The sequence below is a fragment of the Nerophis lumbriciformis genome, linkage group LG11 (assembly GCF_033978685.3).
Source record: "Nerophis lumbriciformis linkage group LG11, RoL_Nlum_v2.1, whole genome shotgun sequence".
NCBI classification, from domain to species: domain Eukaryota; kingdom Metazoa; phylum Chordata; class Actinopteri; order Syngnathiformes; family Syngnathidae; genus Nerophis; species Nerophis lumbriciformis.
Window position 1 is genome coordinate 47,972,697 of NC_084558.2, and position 13,096 is coordinate 47,985,792.

Here is a 13,096-nt window from a genome sequence, read left to right on the forward strand (position 1 = left end):
GAAATTCAAAATATTCTTACATCCATACTACATTCTGTCAGCATTGCAGCATTCACACGCAATTCCTCCAGGAATTGCCTTATCCAGACTGTCGTGTTGTATCGCACATTTCACACAAATAGATGTAAATATTGTGGAGAAAAAGAGAGAAAGTGATTGTAATTCTTATTTATTGACCTCATCTCACAAAGTATCATTTTATTGGCACACTAACCTGCAGCTTTAGAAAGTGCTGAGCACAATATAAAACATACAATAGTAAAAAGTCCCATCCTAAGACTTGAGCACCGTCCTGAGGTAATAAAGGTTACTTAATAAACAAGGATGTTTATGGAGCAGCATTGCACTGTGCAAACATTTCAAATGCAAACGTCAGGCTCATGTTTGTGTTCTTCTGCAGAAAAATGACAAAAGTTGCAGCAACAAAGTCAAAAAGAATCTTCTTCATGCAAACTTTGAAGAGGCTGTGATTAGAGAGCGACTAATTGCAACAACAAAAATGTATGAAGTATGACAAGTGTTGGGGTTAGCAGGGCGGGTCCAAAATGTGGCCCTGGGGACATTTGCAGCACGCAGCTACAATTTTATTGGCCCGCAGGATATTGTCAAAATAAAATCATACCAAAAAAAAGGCAGACAAATGCTGAAATTTAATAACTAATAATACTCTTAGTCACAACTGAAAAGAAAATATTTTAAAATAGCCCCCAGTGGAAAGAGTTGCTGTACAAACTACAATTTTGTTGGCCTGCAGGATATTGTCAAAATAAAATACCCCCAAAAAAGCTAAAATGTCCCAAAACAAATGACAAAAAAGCTGAAATGTAATAACTAATAATATGCTAAGTCTAATCTGAAAAGAAAATATTTCAAAAAAGCCACAAGTGGAAAAAGTTTTGATGTCCAAACTACAATTTTGTTGGCTCGCAGGATATTGTCAAAATAAAATACCCAAAAAAAGTTCAAATGTACCAAAACAAATGACAAAAAAGCTGAAATTGAATAACTAATAATATGCTAAATCTAATCTGAAAAGAAAATATTGAAAAAAAGCCGCAAGTGGAAAAAGTTTTGATGTCCAAACTACAATTTTGTTGGCTCGCAGGATATTGTCAAAATAAAATCATACCAAAAAAAAAAAAGAAAAAAAAAGGCAATGTTATGACAAAAAGCTGAAATTTAATAATTTAATAACTAAGTCAAACCTGAAAAGAAAATATTTCAAAATAGCCCCCAGTGGAAAAAGTTTCTGTCCAAACTACAATTTTGTTGGCCTGCAGGATATTGTCAAAATAAAATACCAAAAAAAGTTCAAATGTACCAAAAAAAAATGACAAAAAGCTGAAATTTTAAAACTAATAATATGCTAAATCTAATCTGAAAAGAAAATATTTCAAAATAGCCCCCAGTGGAAAAAGTTTCTGTCCAAACTACAATTTTGTTGGCCTGCAGGATATTGTCAAAATAAAATACCAAAAAAAGTTCAAATGTACCAAAAAAAAATTACAAAAAGCTGAAATTTTAAAACTAATAATATGCTAAGTCTAATCTGAAAAGAAAATATTGAAAAAAAGCCGCAAGTGGAAAAAGTTTTGATGTTCAAACTACAATTTTGTTGGCTCGCAGGATATTGTCAAAATAAAATCATACCAAAAAAAAAAAAAATTATGTAAAAAAAAAAAAAATCTTATGACAAAAAGCTGAAATTTAATAACTAATAATACGCTAAGTCAAACCTGAAAAGAAAATATTTCAAAATGACCCCAAGTGGAAAAAGTTGCTGTCCAAACTACAATTTTGTTGGCCTGCAGGATATTGTCAAAATAAAATACCAAAAAAAGTTCAAATGTACCAAAAAAAAATTACAAAAAGCTGAAATTTTAAAACTAATAATATGCTAAGTCTAATCTGAAAAGAAAATATTGAAAAAAAGCCGCAAGTGGAAAAAGTTTTGATGTTCAAACTACAATTTGGTTGGCTGGCAGGATATTGTCAAAATAAAATCATACCCCAAAAAAAAATAAAAAAATGTAAAAAAATATAAAAAATTTTTTTTTTTTTTTTTAAAGTCCAGATTTGTGGAATGTTCCGTGCAGGATATTGTCAAAATAAAATACTAAAAAATGTTAAAATGTAACAAAAAGATTAAAATTAATAACTAATTATATGCTAAGTCTAATCTGAAAAGAAAATATTTCAAAAAAGCCGCAAGTGGAAAAAGTTTTGATGTCCAAACTACAATTTTGTTGGCTTGCAGGATATTGTCAAAATAAAATCAAACCAAAAAAAAAAAATGATGTTAAAAAAAAAAAAAAAAAAAAAAAAAAAAAAAAGCCCATGTTATGACAAAAAGCTGAAATTTAACAACTAATATGCTAAGTCAAACCTGAAAAGAAAATATTTCAAAATGGTCCCCAGTGGAAGAAGTTAGGACGCCCCTGCTGTTAGAATGAGGGCCGCACTGAGAAGTGTTAGATAAAAATAACATCAATCAATAAATGATGTGATGCTTTTTAAAAAGAATTGCAGGAATTGGATATTTTCCCACAAATTTTTCAAAAATATTTACCCAGAATTATATTTCGACATTTTCCTCTAAAGATTTCAAGTTTATTCTCACAATTGCATTTTTTTGGGCCTTCATCCTCAACACAATATTGCAAATAATACCATTAATATTAATAAAAAATTATAATTGCACATGTTTAGAAGCGACTGTAGTGGGTAAGATGTGCAAAAATAATATATATATATATTTTTTATTTTTTAAAAGTCCAGATTTGTGGAATGTTCCGTGATCCCGCGGGGACAAAAGAGTCAAAGTCACGCACTAAAAATTCCCTGAAGTTGCTTCTCAGCTCAAAGTCAAATCTTTGTTGTCGCCAACCTTGTTCGGATTATTAATAGTGTCTTGGAAAAAGGTGCAAGGTGGATTGCGTAACAACGCAGGCGAGCTTCCCGGGAAGGACTCGGGGAGGTCCGCCTAGACGAGTCTGGTCCCGGTCAAAGATCTGGGTCTTCTCCACAGCGACCTGGTTCTCCTGTGAGCTCCTCTGCTCGGTCCGGGAGAACTTCTTCCTGAGCCGGTGGCAGTTTGACGTGGAAGGCCGCGCCTTGGTCCCCCTTGCCTGGACAACGAGGACGTTAAAAACCGAATCGGAGTCCTTTTTACTGCCAAGGAACTGGTCTTGGCGTGTCGCTGCAAAAACTGCTAGCGTAAGAAAATAAGGTCCAAGATGGCGAGAACTAAGTAAAATAAATAACATATAAAAGGAGAACTTGGCAATATGTAAAGTAGAATAAACAAATAAATAATATTTATATAACAACATTTGTAGTTTTTGTTCAATTAAGTTGTAGTTTGTCAATAATAAAGTAGCAAAATTACAATAATTGAATTTATAAAACAATAGTTTAAATTGGATACAATTGTAATAATTGAGAATTAAGTCATAATTAGGTTAACTTTTGGTAGTTTTATGGGAAAAGTGTTCATTTGCAATTAATGCAAGAAAAAAAGATTTTACAATAACAAATGTCTAGTATTTAAAACATGTTTTGTAGTTTTTGTTAAATTAAGTCGTAATTTGTCAATAATAAAGTAGCAGTATTACAACAATTTAATTTAGAAAAATAATGTTTTAAAGTCTACATGGATAAAATCGTGACAATTGAGAATAAAGTCATATTTAAGTTGACTTTTTATCAAGAATAAAATGGTAATTTTATGGAAGTGTTCATTTGCAATTAATACGAGGAAAAAAAGATTTTACAACAACAAACTTGTAGTATTTGAAGAAAATTATTGTAGTTTTTGTTCAATTAAGTCGTAATTTGTCAATAATAAAGTAGCAAAATTGATAATTGAGAATAAAGTCATATTTAAGTGGACTTTATCGAGACTAAAGTGGTAATTTTATGGGAAAAGTATTAATTTGACATAAATACGAGAAAAAAATGTTTTAAAATAAAAATAAACATCTGGTATTTAAAAAAAACTTTAATTTTTGTTAAATTAAGTTGTAATTTGTTAATAATAAAGTAGCAGTATTACAATAATTTAATTTAATTAAAAAATATATATATTTTATAGTCTACATGGATAAAATCGTGATAATTGAGAATAAAGTCATATTTAAGTTGACGTTTTACCAAGAATTAAGTGGTAATTTTATGGGAAAAGTGTTAATTTGACATTAATACGACAGAAACATTTTTAAAATAAAAATAAACGTCTAGTATTTAAAAAAATCTTTACTTTTTGTTCAATTAAGTCGTAATTTGTCAATAATAAAGTAGCAGTAATTTAATTTAGAAAAATAATGTTTTAAAGTCTACATGGATAAAATCGTGACAATTGAGAATAAAGTCATATTTAAATTGACTTTTTATCAAGAATCAAATGGTCATTTTATGGGAAAAGTGTTCATTTGCAATTAATACGAGGAAAAAAAGATTTCGCAATAACAAACTTGTAGTATTTGAAGAAAATTATTGTAGTTTTTGTTCAATTAAGTCGTAATTTGTCAATAATAAAGTAGCAAAATTGATAATTGAGAATAAAGTCTTATTTAAGTGGACTTTATCGAGACTAAAGTGGTAATTTTATGGGAAAAGTATTAATTTGACATTAATACGAGAAAAAAATGTTTTAAAATAAAAATAAACATCTGGTATTTAAAAAAAACTTTAATTTTTGTTAAATTAAGTTGTAATTTGTTAATAATAAAGTAGCAGTATTACAATAATTTAATTTAATTAAAAAATATATATATTTTATAGTCTACATGGATAAAATCGTGATAATTGAGAATAAAGTCATATTTAAGTTGACGTTTTACCAAGAATTAAGTGGTAATTTTATGGGAAAAGTGTTAATTTGACATTAATACGACAGAAACATTTTTAAAATAAAAATAAACGTCTAGTATTTAAAAAAATCTTTAGTTTTTGTTAAATTAGGTCGTAATTTGTCAATAATAAAGTAGCAGTATTACAATAACTTAATTTAGAAAAATAATGTTTTAAAGTCTACATGGATAAAATCATGACAATTGAGAATAAAGTCATATTTAAGTTGACTTTTTATCAAGAATAAAAATGGTCATTTTATGAGAAAAGAGTTCATATGCAATTAATACGAGGAAAAAAAAGATTTTACCATAACAAACTTGTAGTATTTGAAGAAAAATATTGTCGTTTTTGTTAAATCAAGTCGTAATTTGTTAATAATAAAGTAGCAAAATTACAATAATTTTATTTAGAAAAATTATATTTTATAGTCTACATGGATAAAATCGTGATAAATGAGAATAAAGTCATATTTAAGTTGACTTTATCAAGAATAAAGTGGTCATTTTATGGTAAAAGTGTTAATTTGACATTAATTCAAGAAAAAAAGATTTTAAAATAAAATTAAGCGTCTAGTATTAAAAAAAAAATCCTTAGTTTTTGTTAAATTAAGTCGTAATTTGTCAATAATAAAGTAGCAGTATTACAATAATTTAATTTAGAAAAATAATATGTTATAGTCGACATGGATAAAATAGTGACAATTGAGAATAAAGTCATATTTAAGTTGACTTTTTATCAAGAATAAAGTGGTCATTTTATGGGAAAAGTGTTCATTTGCAATTAATACGAGGAAAAATGATTTTACAATAACAAACTTGTAGTATTTGAAGAAAAATATTGTAGTTTTTGTTAAATTAAGTCGTAATTTGTCAATAATAAAGTAGCAGTATTACAACAATTTAATTTAGAAAAATAATGTATTAAAGTCTACATGGATAAAATCGTGACAATTGAGAATAAAGTCATATTTAAGTTGACTTTTTATCAAGAATAAAAATGGTCATTTTATGGAAGTGTTCATTTGCAATTATACGAGGAAAAAAAGATTTTACAACAACAAACTTGTAGTATTTGAAGAAAATTATTGTAGTTTTTGTTAAATTAAGTTGTATATTGTCAATAATAAAGTAGCAAAATTACAATCATTTAATTTAGAAAAATAATATTTTATAGTCTACATGGATAAAATCGTGATAATTGAGAATAAAGTCTTATTTAAGTGGACTTTATCGAGAATAAAGTGGTCATTTTATGGTAAAAGTGTTACTTTGACATTAATACGAGAAAAAAAGATTTTAAAATAAAAATAAACGTCTAGTATTTAAAAAAATCTTTACTTTTTGTTCAATTAAGTCGTAATTTGTCAATAATAAAGTAGCAGTAATTTAATTTAGAAAAATAATGTTTTAAAGTCTACATGGATAAAATCGTGACAATTGAGAATAAAGTCATATTTAGGTTGACTTTTTATCAAGAATCAAATGGTCATTTTATGGGAAAAGTGTTCATTTGCAATTAATACGAGGAAAAATGATTTTACAATAACAAACTTGTAGTATTTGAAGAAAATTATTGTAGTTTTTGTTCAATTAAGTCGTAATTTGTCAATAATAAAGTAGCAAAATTGATAATTGAGAATAAAGTCTTATTTAAGTGGACTTTATCGAGACTAAAGTGGTAATTTTATGGGAAAAGTATTAATTTGACATTAATACGAGAATTTAAAAAAAATAAATAAAAATAAACATCTGGTATTTAAAAAAAACTTTAATTTTTGTTAAATTAAGTTGTAATTTGTTAATAATAAAGTAGCAGTATTACAATAATTTAATTTAATTAAAAAATATATATATTTTATAGTCTACATGGATAAAATCGTGATAATTGAGAATAAAGTCATATTTAAGTTGACGTTTTACCAAGAATTAAGTGGTAATTTTATGGGAAAAGTGTTAATTTGACATTAATACGACAGAAACATTTTTAAAATAAAAATAAACGTCTAGTATTTAAAAAAATCTTTAGTTTTTGTTAAATTAAGTCGTAATTTGTCAATAATAAAGTAGCAGTATTACAATAACTTAATTTAGAAAAATAATGTTTTAAAGTCTACATGGATAAAATCATGACAATTGAGAATAAAGTCATATTCAAGTTGACTTTTTATCAAGAATAAAAATGGTCATTTTATGAGAAGAGTTCATATGCAATTAATACGAGGAAAAAAAAGATTTTACCATAACAAACTTGTAGTATTTGAAGAAAAATATTGTAGGTTTTGTTAAATCAAGTCGTAATTTGTTAATAATAAAGTAGCAAAATTACAATAATTTTATTTAGAAAAATAATATTTTATAGTCTACATGGATAAAATCGTGATAAATGAGAATAAAGTCATATTTAAGTTGACTTTATCAAGAATAAAGTGGTCATTTTATGGTAAAAGTGTTAATTTGACATTAATACAAGAAAAAAAGTTTTTAAAATAAAAATAAACGTCTAGTATTTAAAAAATAAATCTTTAGTTTTTGTTAAATTAAGTCGTAATTTGTCAATAATAAAGTAGCAGTATTACAATAATTTAATTTAGAAAAATAATATTTTATAGTCTCCATGGATAAAATCATGACAATTGAGAATAAAGTCATATTTAAGTTGACTTTTTTATCAAGAATAAAGTGGTCATTTTATGGGAAAAGTGTTCATTCGCAATTAATACTAGGAAAAAATGATTTTACAATAACAAACTTGAAAATTATTGTAGTTTTTGTTAAATTAAGTCGTAATTTGTCAATATTAAAGTAGCAAAATGACAATAATTGAATTTAGAAAAATAATAGTTTATAGTCTACATGGATAAAATCGTGATAATTGAGAATAAAGTCATATTTAAGTGGATTTTATCAAGAATAAAGTGGTCATTTTATGGGAAAAGTGTTAATTTGACATCAATATGAGAAAAAAAGATTTTAAAATAAAAATAAACATCTAGTATTTTAAAAAAATCTTTAGTTTTTGTTAAATTAAGTCATAATTTGTCAATAATAAAGTAGCAGTATTACATTAATTTAATTTAGAAAAATTATGTTTTAAAGTCTACATGGATAAAAACGTGACAATTGAGAATAAAGTCATATTTAAGTTGACTTTTTATCAAGAATAAAAATGGTAATTTTATGGGAAAAGTGTTCATTTGCAATTAATACAAGGAAAAAAAGATTTTACAATAACAAACTTGAAAATTATTGTAGTTTTTGTTAAATTAAGTCGTAATTTGTCAATAATAAAGTAACAAAATTACAATAATTGAATTTAGAAAAATAATAGTTTATAGTCTAAAAATCGTGATAATTGAGAATAAAGTCATATTTAAGTGGACTTTATGGGAAAAGTGTTACTTTTATGGGAAAAGTGTTAATTTGATATTAATACGAGAAAAAAAGATTTTAAAATAAAAATAAACGTCTAGTATTTAAAAAAAAATCTTTAGTTTTTGTTAAATTAAGTCGTAATTAGTCAATAATAAAGTAGCAGTATTACAATAATTTAATTTAGAAAAATAATGTTTTAAAGTCTACATGGCTAAAAACGTGACAATTGAGAATAAAGTCATATTTAAGTTGACTTGTTATCAAGAATAAAGTGGTAATTTTATGGGAAAAGTGTTTATTTGCCATTAATACGAGGAAAAAATTATTTTACAATAACAAACTTGTAGTATTTGAAGAAAATTATTGTAGTTTTTGTTAAATTAAGTCGTAATTTATCAATAATAAAGTAGCAAAATTACAATAATTGAATTTAGAAAAATAATAGTTTATAATCTACATGGATAAAATCGTGATAATTGAGAATAAAGTCATATTTAAGTGGACTTTATCAAGAATAAAGTGGTCATTTTATGGGAAAAGTGTTAATTTGACATCAATACGACAGAAACATTTTTTAAATAAAAATAAACGTCTAGTATTTTAAAAGAATCTTAAGTTTTTGTTAAATTAAGTCATAGATTGTCAATAATAAAGTAGCTGTATTACAATAATTTAATTTAGAAAAATAATGTTTTAAAGTCTACATGGATAAAAACATGAGAATTGAGAATAAAGTCATATTTAAGTTGACTTTTTATCAAGAATAAAGTGGTAATTTTATGGGAAAAGTGTTAATTTGCAATTAATATGAGGAAAAAAAGATTTTACAATAACAAACTTGCAGTACTTGAAGAAAAATATTGTAGTTTTTGTTAAATTAAGTCATAATTTGTCAATAATATAGTAGAAAATTACAATAATTTAGAAAAATAATATTTTATAGTCTATATGGATAAAATCGTGACAATTGAGAATAAAGTCATATTTAAGTTGACTTTTTATCAAAAATAAAATGCTAATTTTTATGGGAAAAGTGTTCATTTGACAATACGAGGAAAAAAAGATTTTACAATAACAAACTTGTAGTATTTGAAGAAAAATATTGCAGTTTTTGTTAAATTAGTGCTTATTAGTCACTAATAAATTGTCAATATTTAGTTGAGATCATTTGACAAGCAAGTAGAGATGAAAAAAAAAAGGAGTACGTGTGCGGCAACGTGGAGAATGGAAAGTTCCGTGAGGTGTAAATAAATATTTGCCTAAGAGACAAACCGGCCGGTCTTGTTTAGTTGTGAAGCTGAGCCTCACCTGCTGCCAGCTGCTTGTCTCTGGGCGCCAGCAGCACGTCCACCTTCTGATGCTCCTCCAAGGCGGCGGTGAGCACGGCGCCCTGGCGGCCGAAAAGGAACACCAGAGGCAGGGTGACGCCCGCGTCCGAGTCCGAGTCGCCGTCGCCCACCATCTGGAAGAGCGGCGTTTCCTGGCTGCTGCTTCCTGCTCGCTGGTCTGCAGGGGAAGAAGCGCTGACTAAAATGTTCTTCTCAACACTCTTCCCCGTCCTCACCGATGAAGATGACTCCCGTGGCGCCGGCCTCCTGGAGCCGGCGAGCTTTGGCAGCGAACGTGCAGTCGCCGCGCAGCGCCAGGGCGAAGTGGCCTCGGACCTCAGCTGGGTTCTGGATCGGAGCGCAGGCCGTGTAGGGACGCGCCTTGGCCAGGCTGCCCTTCACCTGGAACATCAGGAGACACACTGCTCATTGGCCGGCAGTTTCTGCAATCAGCAGCGTGCGCTTCGATAACAACACGGCAGATAAATGGAACACAATAAAATAGCACGTGGACTTCACATGGAGGCGAAGGGTTGATCTACCATGCAAAAACAAAAAAATAAAAAAGTTAGCATTCTAACTTTAGCATGCGTGCAGTTAGCATACATCAAGTACCAAGTGATATGACGCTAGGGCAAAGGGTGGCAAAATTACCCACAAAATTTAGCATGTATCACGTAGCAAGTTATATGGCTGAGGTGTACCGCTGTAAAATTAGCAAACAAAAGTGTCAAATTTGCTTAAAAGGTTAGCATTCTAACTTTAGCATGCGTGCAGTTAGCATATATCAAGTACCAAGTTATATGACGCTAGAGCAAAGGGTGGCAAAATTACCCACAAAAGTTAGCATGCTACAGCATGTGTTACGTACCGAGTTTTAACGACTGAGGTGTACGGCAGCAAAATTTACTTAAAAAGTGTAAAATTGTCCAATAAAAAAAGTTAGCATGATAACATTAGCATGCTACCATTTTAACTTTGGCATGCTAACAATTAGCATATGTCAAGTACCAAGTTATATGACTCTAGGGTAAAGGGTTGCAAAATTACCCACAAAAGTTAGCATGCTACAGCATGTGTTACGTACCAAGTTTTAACGACTGAGGTGTACGGCAGCAAAATTTACTTAAAAAGTGTAAAATTGTCCAAAAAAAAAAGTTAGCATGATAACGTTAGCATGCTACCATTTTAACTTTGGCATGCTAACAATTAGCATATGTCAAGTACCAAGTTATATGACTCTAGAGCAAAGGGTTGCAAAATTACCCCAAAAAGTTAGCATGTATCACGTAGCATGTTATATGACTGAGGTGTACCGCTGTAAAATTAGCAAACAAAAGTGTCAAAATTGCTTTAAAAGTTAGCATTCTAACTTTAGCATGCATGCAGTTAGCATATGTCAAGTACCAAGTTATATGACGCTAGGGCAAAGGGTGGCAAAATTACCCACAAAAGTTAGCATGCTACAGCATGTGTTACGTACCAAGTTTTAACGACTGAGGTGTACGGCAGCAAAATTTACTTAAAAAGTGTAAAATTGTCCAAAAAAAAAAGTTAGCGTTATAACGTTAGCATGCTACCATTTTAACTTTGGCATGCTAACAGTTAGCATATGTCTAGTACCAAGTTATATGACTCTAGGGTAAAGGGTTGCAAAATTACCCACAAAAGTTAGCATGCTACAGCATGTGTTACGTACCAAGTTTTAACGACTGAGGTGTACGGCAGCAAAATTTACTTAAAAAGTGTAAAATTGTCCAAAAAAAAAAAGTTAGCATGATAACGTTAGCATGCTACCATTTTAACTTTGGCATGCTAACAGTTAGCATATGTCAAGTACCAAGTTATATGACTCTAGAGCAAAGGGTTGCAAAATTACCCCAAAAAGTTAGCATGTATCACGTAGCATGTTATATGGCTGAGGTGTACCGCTGTAAAATTAGCAAACAAAAGTGTCAAATTTGCTTAAAAGGTTAGCATTCTAACTTTAGCATGCGTGCAGTTAGCATATATCAAGTACCAAGTTATATGACGCTAGGGCAAAGGGTGGCAAAATTACCCACAAAAGTTAGCATGCTACAGCATGTGTTACGTACCGAGTTTTAACGACTGAGGTGTACGGCAGCAAAATTAACTTAAAAAGTGTAAAATTGGCTAAAAAAAAAAGTTAGCATGCCACCATTTTAACTTTGGCATGCTAACAGTTAGCAAATGTCAAGTACCAAGTTATATGACTATGGGCTAAAAGGTTGCAAAATCACCCAAAAAAGTTAGCATGCTAACAGCATGTATTAAATACCAAATTTAATGACTGAGGTGTGCGGCAACAAAATTAACTTAAAAAGTGTAAAATTGGCTAAAAAAAAAAGTTAGCATGCCACCATTTTAACTTTGGCATGCTAACAGTTAGCATATGTCAAGTACCAAGTTATATGACTATGGGCTAAAAGGTTGCAAAATCACCCAAAAAAGTTAGCATGCTAACAGCATGCATTAAATACCAAATTTAATGACTGAGGTGTGCGGCAGCAAAATTAACTTAAAAAGTGTTCAATTGGCTTAAAAAAAAAGTTAGCATGATAATGTTAGCATGCTACCATATTAACGTTGGCATGCTAACAAATAGCATCGTCAAGTACCAAGTTGTATGACTCTGGGGTAAAGGGTTGCAAAATTAGCATAACAAAGTTAGCATGCAAACAGTATGTATTACGTACTAAGTTTTAATGGCAACACAATTAGCTTAATGTAGCTAAAAAATTTAGCATGCCAATGTCGGCATGCTACCATTCTAACAGGTAGCATATGTCAAGCACCAAGTTATATGACCCGGGATAAAAGGTTGCAAAATTAGCAACAAAAAAAAAGTTAGCATGTATCACATGCCAAGTTTTAATTACTATGAGGGTCACAGTAGCGAAACTATCTTAAAAGCTTTAAAAAGTTAGCATGCTACCATCTTAATGTTAGCATATGTCAAGTACCAAGTGAGTTAAATGTTTGCAAAATTAGCAAAAAAAAAGTTAGCATGCTAACATTTAACATGTATTATGTACCAAGTTTGAATGACTCTGAGGTGTACAGCAGCAAAATTAGCCTTAAAAAGTTAGCATATGTCACGTATCAAGTTATATGACTATGGGGTAAATGGTTTCAAAACGACCCCCCCGAGAAGTTAGCATGCTAACAGTTAACATACATTACGTACCAAGTTTTAATGACTATGAGGAGCATGGCAGCGAAATTAGCCTAAAAAGTGTAAAATGAGCTTAAAAAGTTAGCATGCTACCATTCTAATGTTAACATGCTAAAAGTTAGCACATGTATCACGTACCAGGCTTAAAAAGTGTAAAATTAGCTTTAAAAGCTATCGTGCTAATGTTAGCATGTTACCATAACAAATTTAGCATGGTAACAGTGAGCATATGTCAAGTACCAAGTTATATGACTGTGGGGTAAACGGTTGTGAAATTAGTACCAAAAAAAAGTTAGCATGCCCAAAAAGTTAACATGCTAATAGTTAGCATGTATTATTTACCACAT

The 13,096-nt window shown here is 29.4% G+C and overlaps 1 protein-coding gene across 3 annotated transcripts in view; it reads right to left on the reverse strand.

Moving 5' to 3' along the window:
• Nucleotides 1-2,309: 2,309 nt before the first annotated feature.
• Nucleotides 2,310-13,096, reverse strand: part of LOC133610296 (ER degradation-enhancing alpha-mannosidase-like protein 3) — a 52,645-nt gene continuing 41,858 nt past the window's right edge. For all 3 annotated transcript variants that reach the window (XM_061966453.2, XM_061966454.2, XM_072914157.1), the window contains 3 exons: nt 9,790-9,955; nt 9,534-9,731; nt 2,310-3,128 (listed from right to left, as the gene is read on the reverse strand). In XM_061966453.2, coding sequence (XP_061822437.2) covers nt 3,004-3,128; nt 9,534-9,731; nt 9,790-9,955 — 489 coding nt within the window. In that variant the 3' untranslated portion in view covers nt 2,310-3,003. The remainder of the gene's footprint in view (nt 3,129-9,533; nt 9,732-9,789; nt 9,956-13,096) is intronic.